Source organism: Populus euphratica, unplaced genomic scaffold (assembly GCF_000495115.2).
Source record: "Populus euphratica unplaced genomic scaffold, PopEup_1.0 scaffold243.1, whole genome shotgun sequence".
In the NCBI taxonomy this organism is placed as follows: domain Eukaryota; kingdom Viridiplantae; phylum Streptophyta; class Magnoliopsida; order Malpighiales; family Salicaceae; genus Populus; species Populus euphratica.
In genome coordinates this window covers 185,354-198,236 of record NW_011500122.1, presented here as the reverse complement: position 1 = coordinate 198,236, position 12,883 = coordinate 185,354, and the positions used below count along the sequence as shown (strand labels likewise).

Here is a 12,883-nt window from a genome sequence, read left to right as displayed (position 1 = left end):
TACATTTGTTTAGTTTGGCTGTTGTAGTGAGTTTAATCCGTACTTGTCTAACCGAGGACCATTGAAAGTCATGGAGTCTAAACAATCCTGTATAATAATTTGAAAACTGAAACATTAAACTACTCTGGACCTTAAATCTAGAAACAAAGTAGAAAGTCTTGGTCCAATGACACTGGAGTAGAGGGCAGCAAGTTCTCGGGCAATAAGCATATGGTAAGGGCTTATTAATATAGGAATTGGGAAATTGGTTTGGGACTTCTTGGTGAGAAAAAAGGAAATTAGTTATAGAACCAATAACTTCACATTAGTAAGCTTAATGAATCACTTCTTAGTAGAAATCCTCATGCAGGAAACTAAACGTCTGAAAATTATTAAGAATGTTAGAAAAAAACAAAACACATTATGAAGCTTATATAAGTTTTCGATAATGTAACCTTAATAATGAGCAATCATAACTGTCTGAAATAAACTAATCTCTATCAAAACTAAATGAAAATAAAATAGCACATGCAGACATTGTTGATTAAAATAAAATAGAGTTCCATGAAATTCTAATAATTAAACCCCCCCGATAATGGATCCATGGTATATTAAATATAACAAATTGAAATAGTTATGCATAGTGTTGCACTGTATTATGAGCAGTTGCTTGGACACTAACATGAAAAATAATAGCCTACAATCATTTTAGCTCCCGTGTTGAAGCTGGGACCAGAAATGCAAGTTAGTTTAATCTTTAATTGCGCTTTTGCTTGAGTTTCTTGTTGATGTGATCATGCATATGACATATTTATTTCCTTCTCTGTTTCTTCTCGTAATCAAGGAAATTAATCAAAACATACTGAGGTTAATAACCCTGAGAGAGCCTTGAAAATGATACCCGGTGAAAAGCACCTAGAAACAGAAGGAGCAAATTAGTTGCTACTTCATTTGCATTTTCAAAGAATTGGAGGAAATGAAGCTTGTGACTACTCATCCCACATTCCCCATCTAGCCTATATTATAAAGCTCTTTTCATACTTTGCATTGCTATTACAACTTTCAAATTCTTACTTTAGGTAGCCAGAGGTGTATTAAATATTGGTTGCTGCATATTTCACAAGATGTTGAGGTTAGATTTATGTGATATGCTGATTTGATGACATGTTTTCAAAGATGGATTGAGGAATATTTGCTGCCACCATAGTGAATATTCAGGGTCTCCACATTCTAGTAGTCACTAGGCAATGATACAATGCGCTAAAAATGCCATAGTAAGGGACCATAAAAAGTTACTAAACCATTTAGTTTCTTATACTTAAGTACTAAAAGTGTGGGTATTGTGTTAACGTGCGCAGTGCTATCATGTTGCATAGGGTTGCTAATAATTCTTAACAGAAACATCCACAACCATTACATAATGCTGGTGACGACCCCTTGACTCCTCTATCATGGATGCAGTTAAGATTTAAAACCAAGATTTGAGCCCCATCCCAGGTGGCTTTTCTAGGATTTGTAATTTATAATAGTAATTTTTCCATATTATGCAATTGATTATGGAAAACCTACAGACTTTAGATTTAGTTTTGATTAATGGTTTCATTCAAAATTTATTTTGAAGGTAGACACTAACAATTTATTGGCAAAAACTCTGCCTACCACTAATATAAAGTTAATGGCATAAACAAGTCTCCTTTACTCTTCACAGTTTGGAATAGTAGTAGTTTTGATGATGTCATTTTTTTTTAATGTCATTCTAAGTTATTTGAGCTCATGGTTTGATCAATGATTTTATATTTGCAGTACAGGAAGCAGATTAATGACTTTTTCAATACTCCGATAGGAAGGAGTTTTGTTGTGAGTATAATCCCTCTGTACTTTGCATGCGTTATTGCAAGTAAAATGTTTTTATTGTCATTAAATTTCACCTAGCGTGTCCTAATGAAATTAGTTTAATAGTGGTCCGTTCCTTTTTTGTTTTTCTCTGGGGAAAATGCAAGTAAACATTAAATTGCACCAAGCATGTCCTATTAAAACTAGTAGTCCATTCCTTTTTGTTTTTCTCTGGGGAAAATGCAGTGTGTAAATATAAATTTGTAGGAGTTTTAATAGACGAATATCTCTGGATTCGGTAGTTTGAATTAAGTGATTTCCTTTCCATTGGTTGTGCTTTTCTAATTATCTAATTGTTTTCAGGCTCACATTTTGAATTGCTTGTGTATTTGCTTTGTTTTTTGTCTTTTAGACTATTTTTTTCCTCTGGTTTGCATTATCTGGGTGGATGTTCCGGCTCTTCATAATTGCTACATGGGTTCTGCCGATTGCTGGACCTCTTCTCATTGGGACTTTGGCAAATAATCTTGTTATCAAGGTATCACTGGCTATACAATTGATAGAAATGATATTTTGATTCTGTCATTAATTAATTTTGTTGATATTAATCTAAAAAATCCTTTGTAACGGAGGAAACTTCTTATTTATGTTGTTTAATGTTTAGTAGAATTGGGCTAGGGATATTAGTTGATAAGGAGTTGCTGGTTCTTTTTTGATTAAGATTATTGAACACAACATATTGTATTCAATTGAAAGCACTGGTGTTTTGATGATTGAATAAATACTATGGAGTCTTTGAAAAAGATTGAAATGCACAACTTTTGTCTTTTTCTTTCTTCTTAAAAAAATCCGTTCTTCACTTGGTGCACCGTAAGTGCCTTTAGAACTCTGACTTTCTGAAACTACTAATTTCATGCTTAATTCTTGATCGAATGGCTTAAATCCATGCATATTTCATTCATCAAGAACTTAAATATCTTGAGCAGATTTCTTGATTGCCTGATCGAATGGTTTAAATCCAATTCTTGATCATGGCTTAAATCCATGCATCTTTCATTCATCAAGAATTTAAATATCTTGAGCAGATTTCTTGATTGCACTGCTTATTACATTTGCTTGAGCTGCTGAAAAGTTAATACAACATCTTCTGTTTATGTCTTTATTTGTGATAATTTATAAATTAGCATAGAGGTCCACTATAAAGTTGTCAAATTTGGACAGGGAGCTTGTCCAGCTTGTAAAAGACAGTTCGTTGGTTACAAGAACCAAGTGATTCGTTGTGGTGGCTGTGGTAACATCGTGTGGCAGCCTAAGGGGGGCTTTCCAGGCAGAGGGCCTGGGGATTTCTTTTCAGGAGGTGGTAGAGGGACCAGGGGTTCAAAGTCAGATCCTGAGATCATTGATGTTGATTTTGAGGAAAAATCATGAGATGCAAGCTTGTACAAGAACAACGTGTGCCTGATGATATACAACAACATAAAGAAGCTTCTAGAAGAAAATACTGTTCATTTGCTACGATGTTTATTACTTCTTGTTGTATGATAATCTTACACCCAGTTGAGACTCGAGTAGCTTATTTACCCGTAGTTCATGTAATTATGACAAATCCTTTTTTTGAAGATCAAAATAACCTTTCGTGATCAATTTTCTCTGATTGGAGGAACCAAACTATTGAAATGCTCTAATTGGCTTCCATCTCTTGACTGGGAAAAGAATGATAAACATAGAATTGTACTTTATTTTGGTAAAACTAACATTTTCGATGACCGAGAAGCTGATAGCCAAGGTTGTAATGGCACCAGCCTCCCAAGAAACCGCATATATAGCCAAGGTTGTAACGGCACCAGCCTCCCAAGAAACCGCATATATAATGAAATTGACGAACAATGAATTTGATGGCTTTGTAAATGATGAACTTCAAGCAGTATTCCGACTTGGATAAAATTGAAGATTCTTATGCTTGTTATGCAACACTTGGATAGGATGACAACAATGATAAGTTATTTATAGCAGTAACATTGCTACTCTTCTCGACTAAAACTTGAAGTAGCAGAATACGCTTGTGACATCTTTCTCTGCATCTCACCACAAACTTTGGCACTCTAACAGAAACCGTTGTACCACTCATTTGCAAGCAATTTCAAGGCATGAGAAGTTCATATTTGTGTTTCTGTCCATCTTTCACGAGCTTTTCTGCATCTTGGATCTTAGCCTCCATAACCAATCTATTCACCACAAGCTGCAATACTTCTGCTCTTGCATGCCACTTCTTGTCAAAAATTTCCTCACAAATCTCAACAGCAAAACCAACATCACCCTTCTCGCAAAGAAAGGGAATCAAAAACTGAAAAGTCACCCTATTCGGCTCGCAACCATGCCTCCTCATCTCACCATACCACTGCTTAGCTTCTTCCAAATCCTCACCATTAATAAATCCTCTAATCAAAGCATTGAAACTAAACACATCTAGCTCAAGTCCCGTATCTCTCATTTCCTCAACTAATTCAATAGCTTCTTTCATTCTGTTATCCAACGCCAAAGCATGCAACTTTGCATTATAACTTCTTACATCAGGCACAACATTCATTTCCACCATGCGACTCCAAATCCTCTCTCCGTCAGCAAACTTGCCATTCAAATAAAACCCATTTAAAAGCGTATTAAACGTGATCAAGTTCGGCTCTACATCACTCTTTATCATTTCATCAAACACCATTTCAGCGGACACCAAATCACCCATCTTGCAGAAGCCATTAATAGCAATACTGTAAGAAACCACGTCAAAAGTTATTCCCAACTCAGATCTAAAATCTGCAAGAAGTTTCTTAATCTCATCAAACCTGCGTGCATTAATACACGCCGATAACAAGGCATTAAATGAGAAAACTGTGCGGGGACATTTTAAATCGGGCATTTCATCAAACAGTTTGCGGGCGTCATCAAACATGCCGGCTTTCCCATATAAGTAAATGAGATGCGCAGTGAAGGTCTCATTTGTCATATCAGGGAAGTTCTTTTGGTGGTCAAGGATCTCGTTGATCATGGGGAGTCGATTGTATTTGATTAAGCGTTTGACGGTGATAGCATATATGTCGTAGCGGGACCGGAATGAGCTGGACTCTGAGCATTTCTTGAACCTGCTTACCATTTTCTCGAGTGTGCCTCTTTTTTTGGTCGCGGTTGCGGCGGCCGGCGGTCTGAAGGAGGTAGATCTTTTGAAGATGCCACGAAGGCGGCCACAGGCAGAGGACGATTTGCTCATTTTGGGTTTTGTTTGAGCTTACTGAGAAAAAGGGGTTCAAGACCTCTCTGCTTGTAATGGTTGGTGTTTAAAAATTAAAACCAAGAGGGGAAAGGAAAAATCTGCCCCTCGTACTATCTGCATGTCTCATTTGTATCCCCACCCGTCGATCATACCAATTAAGTCCCCCAACAATTCTGATTCTTATCAATCAATCCCATTCTTGTTTCTTAATGTTAACAATTCTCTCTTCCTCTTGCGAGAGAGGGAGAACCCACCTTTCCTAATTCACAAAAAAACACAGACCCTTTAATTTTAGTTTGGTTGTTCAAACAATCGAGGGAGGCCGAATTGCTGTAAAATTTCTCCTTCGGTTTGTTCTCGTAGAAGGTTGAGCTCCAAGTTCATCTTCCTCGCTCGAGAGCATGTTGTCGCAGCCAGACCTACTAGACGACAACGAGAACCACATCATTGCGGCCGCAGGCCTCCGTACAAGCCTTCATGTCGTGAGACAAACACCTTATTTACATGTTTGGATTGTGAAAGCTTTCTGAGGCACAAGCCTTCATGTCGTGAGACAGACACCTTAAAAGACCTTCTCTAGCAGCCTTGAAAACCCAGGTCAAGAACTCTAGCCCATCATCCCAGCGATCGATTCCTCTTTTGAAGATGCGATAGAACGTTATTGCTTTAAGGATGGACGTAAATTGATCACCGAGTCGGTCAGCGACCTATTCGCCTCTAGCTATGGGTTCTTGTTGAATCTAGCGAACTTGGTCTTCATGCGGTAAGCTTTCAACATGTTTGGATTGTGAAAGCTTTCTGAGATCTTTGTTCTATATTCTCTAATTTGAGTTCGTATTGTGAACAGATTTCACAACTTACTAAGATTCTTCTCCGAAGGTCACAAAATATACATCACATAAATAGTTTAAGCTTCCAGTAAATTTCCAAGCAATGGGAAATGCCTGCAACTAAATACCAAGAAGGGATCTTTGAGAGTTCCAAATGCCAGTAAGAATCTGCAATATAATATGGATATCATTACAATGAGTAATTAGTTTTAAGAAGGGAGTACTTCCTTTTAATCAAATTATCAACATCCTTATATGTATTAATATTGAAGTTAATTCTCATAGTTGAGTAACACCTCTATCTGGCCAGGGGCTTTTGCAAACACGCTGTTTTTTTTTTTTTTTTTTTTTTTAAGCTTTGGAATTTTCTTTTCTAAATGAATTTATTAAATATATGTGTTTGATGCGTATTTTAATTTTAATTGAGACTAATTGAAATATATATTTTAAATTCTTATAACATTTTTTTCTAATATCAGTAGGCGTTTGTTTCTGCTCTACATAATATTTTTTCCTATTAAGTTTTAATTAATTACTTTTCTATGTATATCTATTTTAATTATGACTTGATCTATTAAAAATTGGTTAAAAAAAACTTCACCTATCTTTTAATAACCCTTTTTTTTTACTATTTGTTTTTTAATTTGTGTGTGTATATATATATATTTATATTTATATTTAACCAAATATATGCATTAGTATTTTGATTTACAATTATTATTTTTATTTCTTAAAACAATTTATAAGCATCTGCACATCTATTTTTCTATATTAAAAAAATTAATTTTTCTATATTAAAAAAATTAATTTAGCCCACGCGGCCACCAATCTGGAGTGTGTCTATATATATTCCTTCAGACCCTGTAAGTTGTAACCATTTCACTATCACTAGCTCTGTCTTTGACGTTTATCAGTTTTTTTCTTTTGAAAAAAGGCATATTTATAAAATTCTATTTGTTTTCTGTTTTCAAAATACTTTAATTTTTTTTTTCATTTCAAGTTATTTTTTATATTTTTAAATTATTTTAATGTAGTGATATTAAAAATTATTTTTTTAAAAAAAATAAAAAATATATTTTTAAATAAAAAATATTTTAAAAAATAACAAAAATCACACTTTGCCTTCCACCAAGTGTGCCATAAAAGTAGGTTAGAAATTTACATGCTATCCCAAGAATCAAGGGAAGGACTTGTACCCATAATCTCCGTTGAATGTAGTACCTCAGGTGAAGTCACAAGGGAAGTTACTTTGCCGGATGCTGGCAGAATCTCACCTGCCATGTACTTTTAACCGTCTATATTGGAGTCACATAAGCAGAGATATTGTTATTAACAGGCAACCATCTATGAAAACAGTTTCAAATGTGAAAAGGTTGCCTAATTTTTCAAGATTACATCCATTTATACAATGAGTCTTTCCCACAATAAGGCGATTCCAAAAGAAGAATCAAAACTCAAACTTTGAAGACGGAATTTTTCAATTTGGTTCACTTACGAATAAACTTAAGAACACGTACTAATTCGGCAATAAAAACTTGACATAGAAATGAAAGCAAAGCTATAAAATTTCAATGACAAGTGAGAGCATAGATTGACTACCACTAGAAAATAAAGACAACCGAACTAAGAAAGAAAGTGTGGAGTACCACTGATCAAGCTATAAGATGTTTGGAATTATTTAACAGCGAAAGCTCCATAAAATCCTTCTTTTCTCAACATCTGCAGGTATACCGGATGAAAAAACGGAACCAGAGAGGCAATTGCATGCCTATATTGAAGGCAATGTCAACTTTAAAGAATCGGAACGACGGGCTTTGCTGAGTTCCACAAGCTCCTTTGCTTCGTTGATCTTTGACTCCTTAGCCAACGCATCCAGCACAGGTTGTATCAGTGCCTCCTTAACAGCCAACTTGCTAGAGAGAGCATCCTTGCAAAGATCAAAGGCAAAGGCAACATCACCCTTCTCGACAACGAAAGGAATCAATGTCTTAAAAGTCAATTTATCTGGTTTAATATCAGATTTCCTTATCTCACCATACCAACCCTTGGCTTCCTCCAAATCACCCTCATTAACAAACCCTCTAATCAAAGCATTGTAACTAAAGATATCAAATTCAATCCCCTCGCTCTTCATTTCTTCAACAACCATAGTCGCATCTTTCATTCTCTTCTCCAATGCCAATCCAAGCAACTTCTCATTATAACTCCTGCCATCAGGCTTAACATTCTTTTCCTTCATTCGCTGCCAAATCCTCTCTCCAGCATCAAATCTTCCATTCGCATAAAGCCCATTTAAGAGCGTATTAAAAGTAATCAAATCAGGCTTCAAACCCTTCTTCTCAATCTCATCTAGCAACGAAACAGCCGAATCCAACGAACCCATCTCGCAAAAGGCCTTCATGACCGTGTTATACGAAACCAAATCCGGTTCAATCTCTAACTCCTCCGATAACCCTCTAAACAAACCACCAACTTCATCAAACTTCTTCGAATTAACACAAGCCCCCAACAGCGCATTGAAAGACAGCACCGTCCGGGCACATTTTCTTTCAGGCATTTCATCAAACACCTTGCGCGCATTATCGAACATGCCCGATGAACCATAAAGAGATATCAAACGAGCATTAAAACCTTCTTTCGACATGTCCTGATACTGCTTCTGGTTCTCTAGAATCTCTTCTACGTAGCGAAGCTTTTTAGCAGCTGCGAGGCGGCGAACGGTGTCTTTGTAAATGGCACTTTTAGTTCGAAACCTCTCATTTTCGGAAGCTTTTTTGAATTTTTCAACAAGACGTTTGAGGCTGCGTTCTCTGAAAACTTCGTTAGAGAGTGATCTGACGATGGTGTTCTCGGTTGCTGCGGGGGAGGTGGCGGTGGAGAATGTGCTGCGGAAAAGGCGGGATAAAGCCGACATAGTTTTTGGGTTATGGAGAGGCTGGGGCCTGGGAGTCAAAGTGAAAATGACACTGTTGTGTTGTTCGTAGGGTTTAAGATGTCCCCTTATGATTCATGCATGACTTGTCGTTCTATAAGCACTTGGAATGCTTTGTCGTTCGATGTCTTGGGCCTAAGCTCTGTACTAGTCGGCGTGTGATTTTATACAAACCCAACTGACATTCATTGACTCTGTTTATATATATAAGCCAAGTATTCTTCTTATGGCTAAATCCAATCTCCCGGTCTTTGCGAAAAGAAAAATGAATTTCATGTTTTTTTTTTTGTGGGAAGAGAGGGTTAGAAAAATTCTATTAATTGCAGCTTTTTTCATAACTCTTAAAAAAGCATGAAAAAAAAAACTCAAATGATATAATCCCTTCGTTGCTTTAAAATAAAAGACGCAATCTCGTGATTGTTGGTTTATGAAGATATGTTGTTAGGTACTCCATTTTATTTTCTTATTAAGGCTAAACCTAAACCTATGCTCAAGAGATAGTTGTCTATATATACTAATAAGGAATGTATGGATTCTCGATAAGAAAGGAGCCATGGTGGTCCCTTCAGATCCCACGAGTGAATAAAAAGTTGAATCTACATTGAATCTCATCTAAATCATCCCATCTATCTTTTTTAGAAGAAGTTTGGTTTCAAATCTTGATTTGAATAGGAGAAGTACGCTATGATAATGTGCCTTGGATGATCCACATCTCAAGGTCAGGTATTGATAAACATATTGAACTATTCATGCGGCTAAGAGCCCTCTCAACCCATGCTCAACGATGCAATTATTAAAAACGTGTTCTACCACTAAGCTAATAGCCTGACATGTAGGACTCCTATTGGTGGCCCGCTACATCAAAAGAGAAAGAAACCCCACCCTTCTTTGTTTTTTTTTTACATCCTCGTGTCATTATGCGGGAGAGACATGTGGACGTAAAAAAAAAGATTCTATCAACTTATTTTGACTTAAGATAATAAGCTTATAAGCTTGGTCTTACTTCATCGTGGAGAAACGAAAGAAGACTTATATATGTTAATGCATAATAAATATAATTGTTGTGGAAATCTTATTAAATAAATAAATAAAAGTTTAACATAATGTTATGTATCTTTTTTTCTTATTGAAAATTAAATTATAGGTAAGATCAGTTTAATTAAATGTCTTTTTTCCTTATTGAAAATTATAGGTAAGATCAGTTTAATTAAATAAAAAATTGAAAAGATTTCATTTTATTTTTTTATAGATTGATATGTTCATATTTGATATTTAATAAAAAAAATTACGTATATATTTTTGTTACCCTATTTTGCAAATGTATTCTTTAACTATATATTTTTAAATATGAAACAAATGGCGTTGTTTTTATTTTTTTTATTATTTTATTCAACTCTAAAAGGGCAAAAAAAGCTTCGAACAGAAGGCTTTAGAAGAAATACAAAAGTAATTCACTCATATTGTACTTAGAACAATTTTATTGGAAACAAAGACAGAAGATGTGTACTATTAGTCCTTATTTTACCTCACAATTGAATAATTTGTAATTACAATTAGCAATAAAAAGTATTCATATTTTATTATTAATATTAAAAAAAGAATTTATATTTTCTTCTTTGATTACCAAATTTACGTGAATATATATATATATATATAATTTGGTTTCTGGCATCCGTTTGGTACACAACATCACCCCTTGACACATCTTTAGCGTGGCCAAGCACACTTTTGACAACAAAACTGTCCTTCAATAGGACACAATATTGTCTCCTTCGTTCTTCACACTTTTTGTAACATTACAAAGGAAGTTATTAATTAAACCTGAAAATATTACATGATTAAATCGATTAAATTTAATTGTGCTAATATAAATAATTATTTTAAGAAAAAACATGGTTTTAGTAAAAATAATTGACTCGAGTTCATCTAGCCATCCAATCTTTAGCCGGGTCAATAACTATAATTCACGGTTAGGGCCGTAACCATACATTGATTAATACTAGAATATTGTTTTCGAGTTGAAATTACCACATTGTTATGTTTCTTGGTTCTCAAGCATTGCAAATAACCATTCGTCAGTCAAAAGAATTTTATAACAAATAAAATCCAAAACGAATGGCAAATTGCATGCAACTAACCATATTCTCTCCCCCCCCTCTCTCTCTCACACACACAATTAAAACAACAGAGATTCTGTTTCTCACTTGTGTGAGTAACTGCTTTATAAGTAGCCAAGAACACGACTAATGCCCTTAGTTGTAGTATTAATCCAGAAGTTCAACCTCTCTCTCTCACTTGGTCAGTACCGATTGTCATGACAATGAAATACTTAGCCATGAATGAGTTAGGCTTAGCTGATCAAGAAGGCAGTTGTTGGGGAAGGATGGGCCGGAAAAGGGCTAGTTATGATGATACAGTTGGTTACAAATCAAAGAACCTTCATGCAGAAAGAAGGAGAAGAGAGAAGCTGAGTAACAGGCTCTTGACATTGCGTGCACTAGTCCCTATTATCACAAATGTAATTACCCTAATCTTGATTTTATTTTCTTGACTAGTTAATGATGATTTGCTAATGAAATCTTGGGCTGTGTTTTAGATGAACAAGGGCACCATAATTGAGGATGCAATTACTTACATCCAAGAGCTGAAGAAAAATGTGGAGTCTCTTACTGACATGCTTCAAGAAATGGAAGCATCATCGTCGGAAGAGGAATTCAAGACAAAGGTTAATGAGATTGATGCTTCTGAGGAAATGAAGCAGTGCGGGATTAAGGTTTTATTGAAAAAAACTTCAATACAGCTTCTTTCATCAGTCTATAAAAGCTGCTAATGTAATTTTTCTAACCTTAACTTGTATTTGTTTGGTTCTGTTGATATTTGCAGGAAGATGTTCAGGTGACTAACATCGAAGGGGATAAGCTCTGGATCAAGATTATCCTGGAGAAGAAGAGAGGCGGGTTCGCTAGATTGATGGAGAAAATGGCTTGCTTTGGCTTGGAACTCATTGACAGCAATGTCACTACCTCTAAAGGAGCAATGCTTGTTACAGCCTGTGTTGAGGTATGGAGCAAAAATTTAGAGTCATTTGTTTTAGTAGATGCCCTCTGCACCTCCATGACAGGTGACTAGTTTTATAGCAAGGTAGAGGTTCCAGTAAGGCTACATGTGAGGCTACCTTGTTATTAGCAGGCTAAGAATACCACCATGGTTTCTACATTTACAGACAAAAAGAGGATAAAACAGAAAGAGAATGTTCCAATAATTGTGTGTTTCTGATGTACCTTTTCTGTGTTCCAAGTTCTCGTTAGTTTTTCTGTCTTCTAAGCTCAAATGTTATGTGATTTCAGGGTGCTTTCGGCGATACTCTTACAGTTCAGCAGACCAAGGAACTGTTGACACAGATCATCAAAGGCATATAGAGACCCTTCTAGTGCTTCTGATTGCAGAATTATTCATAAATTATGAAGGTTGATATACCTCATTTATGCAGGAACATTAGTTTAGAGTTCGAAAATTCACACTGTATCATCTGTTGTGCGGTTCAACACATAAATCCAAGCAAGCATGTTCAACATAAAGTGCAAAATTATCAATTTTTATATTTTCAGAATTGATTATGTTTTTGTTGTCTCTGAGACGAGGCAGAAAAGTCTGTTTTCACTGACACTTCTTCAAAACAGTCGAAAACATTCACTGCCTACCTTCTTGTCTAATAATCCCTTTATTGGCATGATTGAATCAAATTTATGTTCATTTTCTAAGTTTTGTTTGTTTATTTAAAAGTAATTTTTTAAAAAAATATTTTTGTTGAAAAATAAATTCTTAAAAAGTAAAATATTTTTTGAAGTTTGGTAGTATTGTAGAGAATAAATTAAGTCATGGAAAATAAACTGAAAAATAAATTATTAATAGTTTTTTTAATTTTATTAAAATAATAAAAAATAAATCTTATAAATTAAAAAATTGAATGAGAATAAAATTGAAAAAAATAATCTAATTTTATAAATTATTTTAAATAAAATAAATAATAATTAAAATAATAAA

The 12,883-nt window shown here is 34.9% G+C and overlaps 4 protein-coding genes across 4 annotated transcripts in view; 2 read left to right on the top strand and 2 right to left on the bottom strand.

Annotated features, from left to right (window-relative positions):
• The first annotated feature begins 1,726 nt into the window (after positions 1-1,726).
• LOC105110143 (replicase polyprotein 1ab protein) lies at positions 1,727-3,511 on the top strand. Its single transcript, XM_011005082.1, has 3 exons — positions 1,727-1,836; positions 2,225-2,350; positions 3,034-3,511. Exons 1-3 carry the CDS (start codon positions 1,765-1,767, stop codon positions 3,238-3,240), a joined length of 405 nt encoding a protein of 134 aa, XP_011003384.1. The 5' UTR covers positions 1,727-1,764; the 3' UTR covers positions 3,241-3,511.
• A 441-nt stretch (positions 3,512-3,952) lies between these two features.
• On the bottom strand, positions 3,953-5,074 carry LOC105110169 (pentatricopeptide repeat-containing protein At1g55890, mitochondrial-like). Its single transcript, XM_011005113.1, has one exon. The coding sequence runs from the start codon at positions 5,072-5,074 to the stop codon at positions 3,953-3,955; it is 1,122 nt and encodes a 373-aa protein (XP_011003415.1).
• A 2,196-nt stretch (positions 5,075-7,270) lies between these two features.
• On the bottom strand, positions 7,271-8,952 carry LOC105110142 (pentatricopeptide repeat-containing protein At1g55890, mitochondrial-like). Its single transcript, XM_011005081.1, has one exon. The coding sequence runs from the start codon at positions 8,819-8,821 to the stop codon at positions 7,676-7,678; it is 1,146 nt and encodes a 381-aa protein (XP_011003383.1). The 5' UTR covers positions 8,822-8,952; the 3' UTR covers positions 7,271-7,675.
• Positions 8,953-11,174: 2,222 nt separating this feature from the next.
• Positions 11,175-12,883, top strand: part of DYT1 (basic helix-loop-helix (bHLH) DNA-binding superfamily protein) — a 4,133-nt gene continuing 2,424 nt past the window's right edge. The window contains exons 1-4 of the mRNA XM_011005112.1: positions 11,175-11,357; positions 11,436-11,612; positions 11,723-11,899; positions 12,187-12,250. Of these exons, the coding sequence (XP_011003414.1) occupies positions 11,175-11,357; positions 11,436-11,612; positions 11,723-11,899; positions 12,187-12,250 (601 nt within the window). The remainder of the gene's footprint in view (positions 11,358-11,435; positions 11,613-11,722; positions 11,900-12,186; positions 12,251-12,883) is intronic.

Coding starts and splice junctions, on each gene's coding strand:
- LOC105110169 (XM_011005113.1), bottom strand. CDS start 5,074: ATGAGCAAATCGTCCTCTGCCTGTGGCCGCCTTCGTGGCATCTTCAAA.
- LOC105110143 (XM_011005082.1), top strand. CDS start 1,765: ATGATTTTATATTTGCAGTACAGGAAGCAGATTAATGACTTTTTCAAT. Junction 1,837..2,224: donor CGATAGGAAGGAGTTTTGTT/GTGAGTATAATC, acceptor TTTGTCTTTTAG/ACTATTTTTTTCCTCTGGTT. Junction 2,351..3,033: donor CAAATAATCTTGTTATCAAG/GTATCACTGGCT, acceptor AAATTTGGACAG/GGAGCTTGTCCAGCTTGTAA.
- LOC105110142 (XM_011005081.1), bottom strand. CDS start 8,821: ATGTCGGCTTTATCCCGCCTTTTCCGCAGCACATTCTCCACCGCCACC.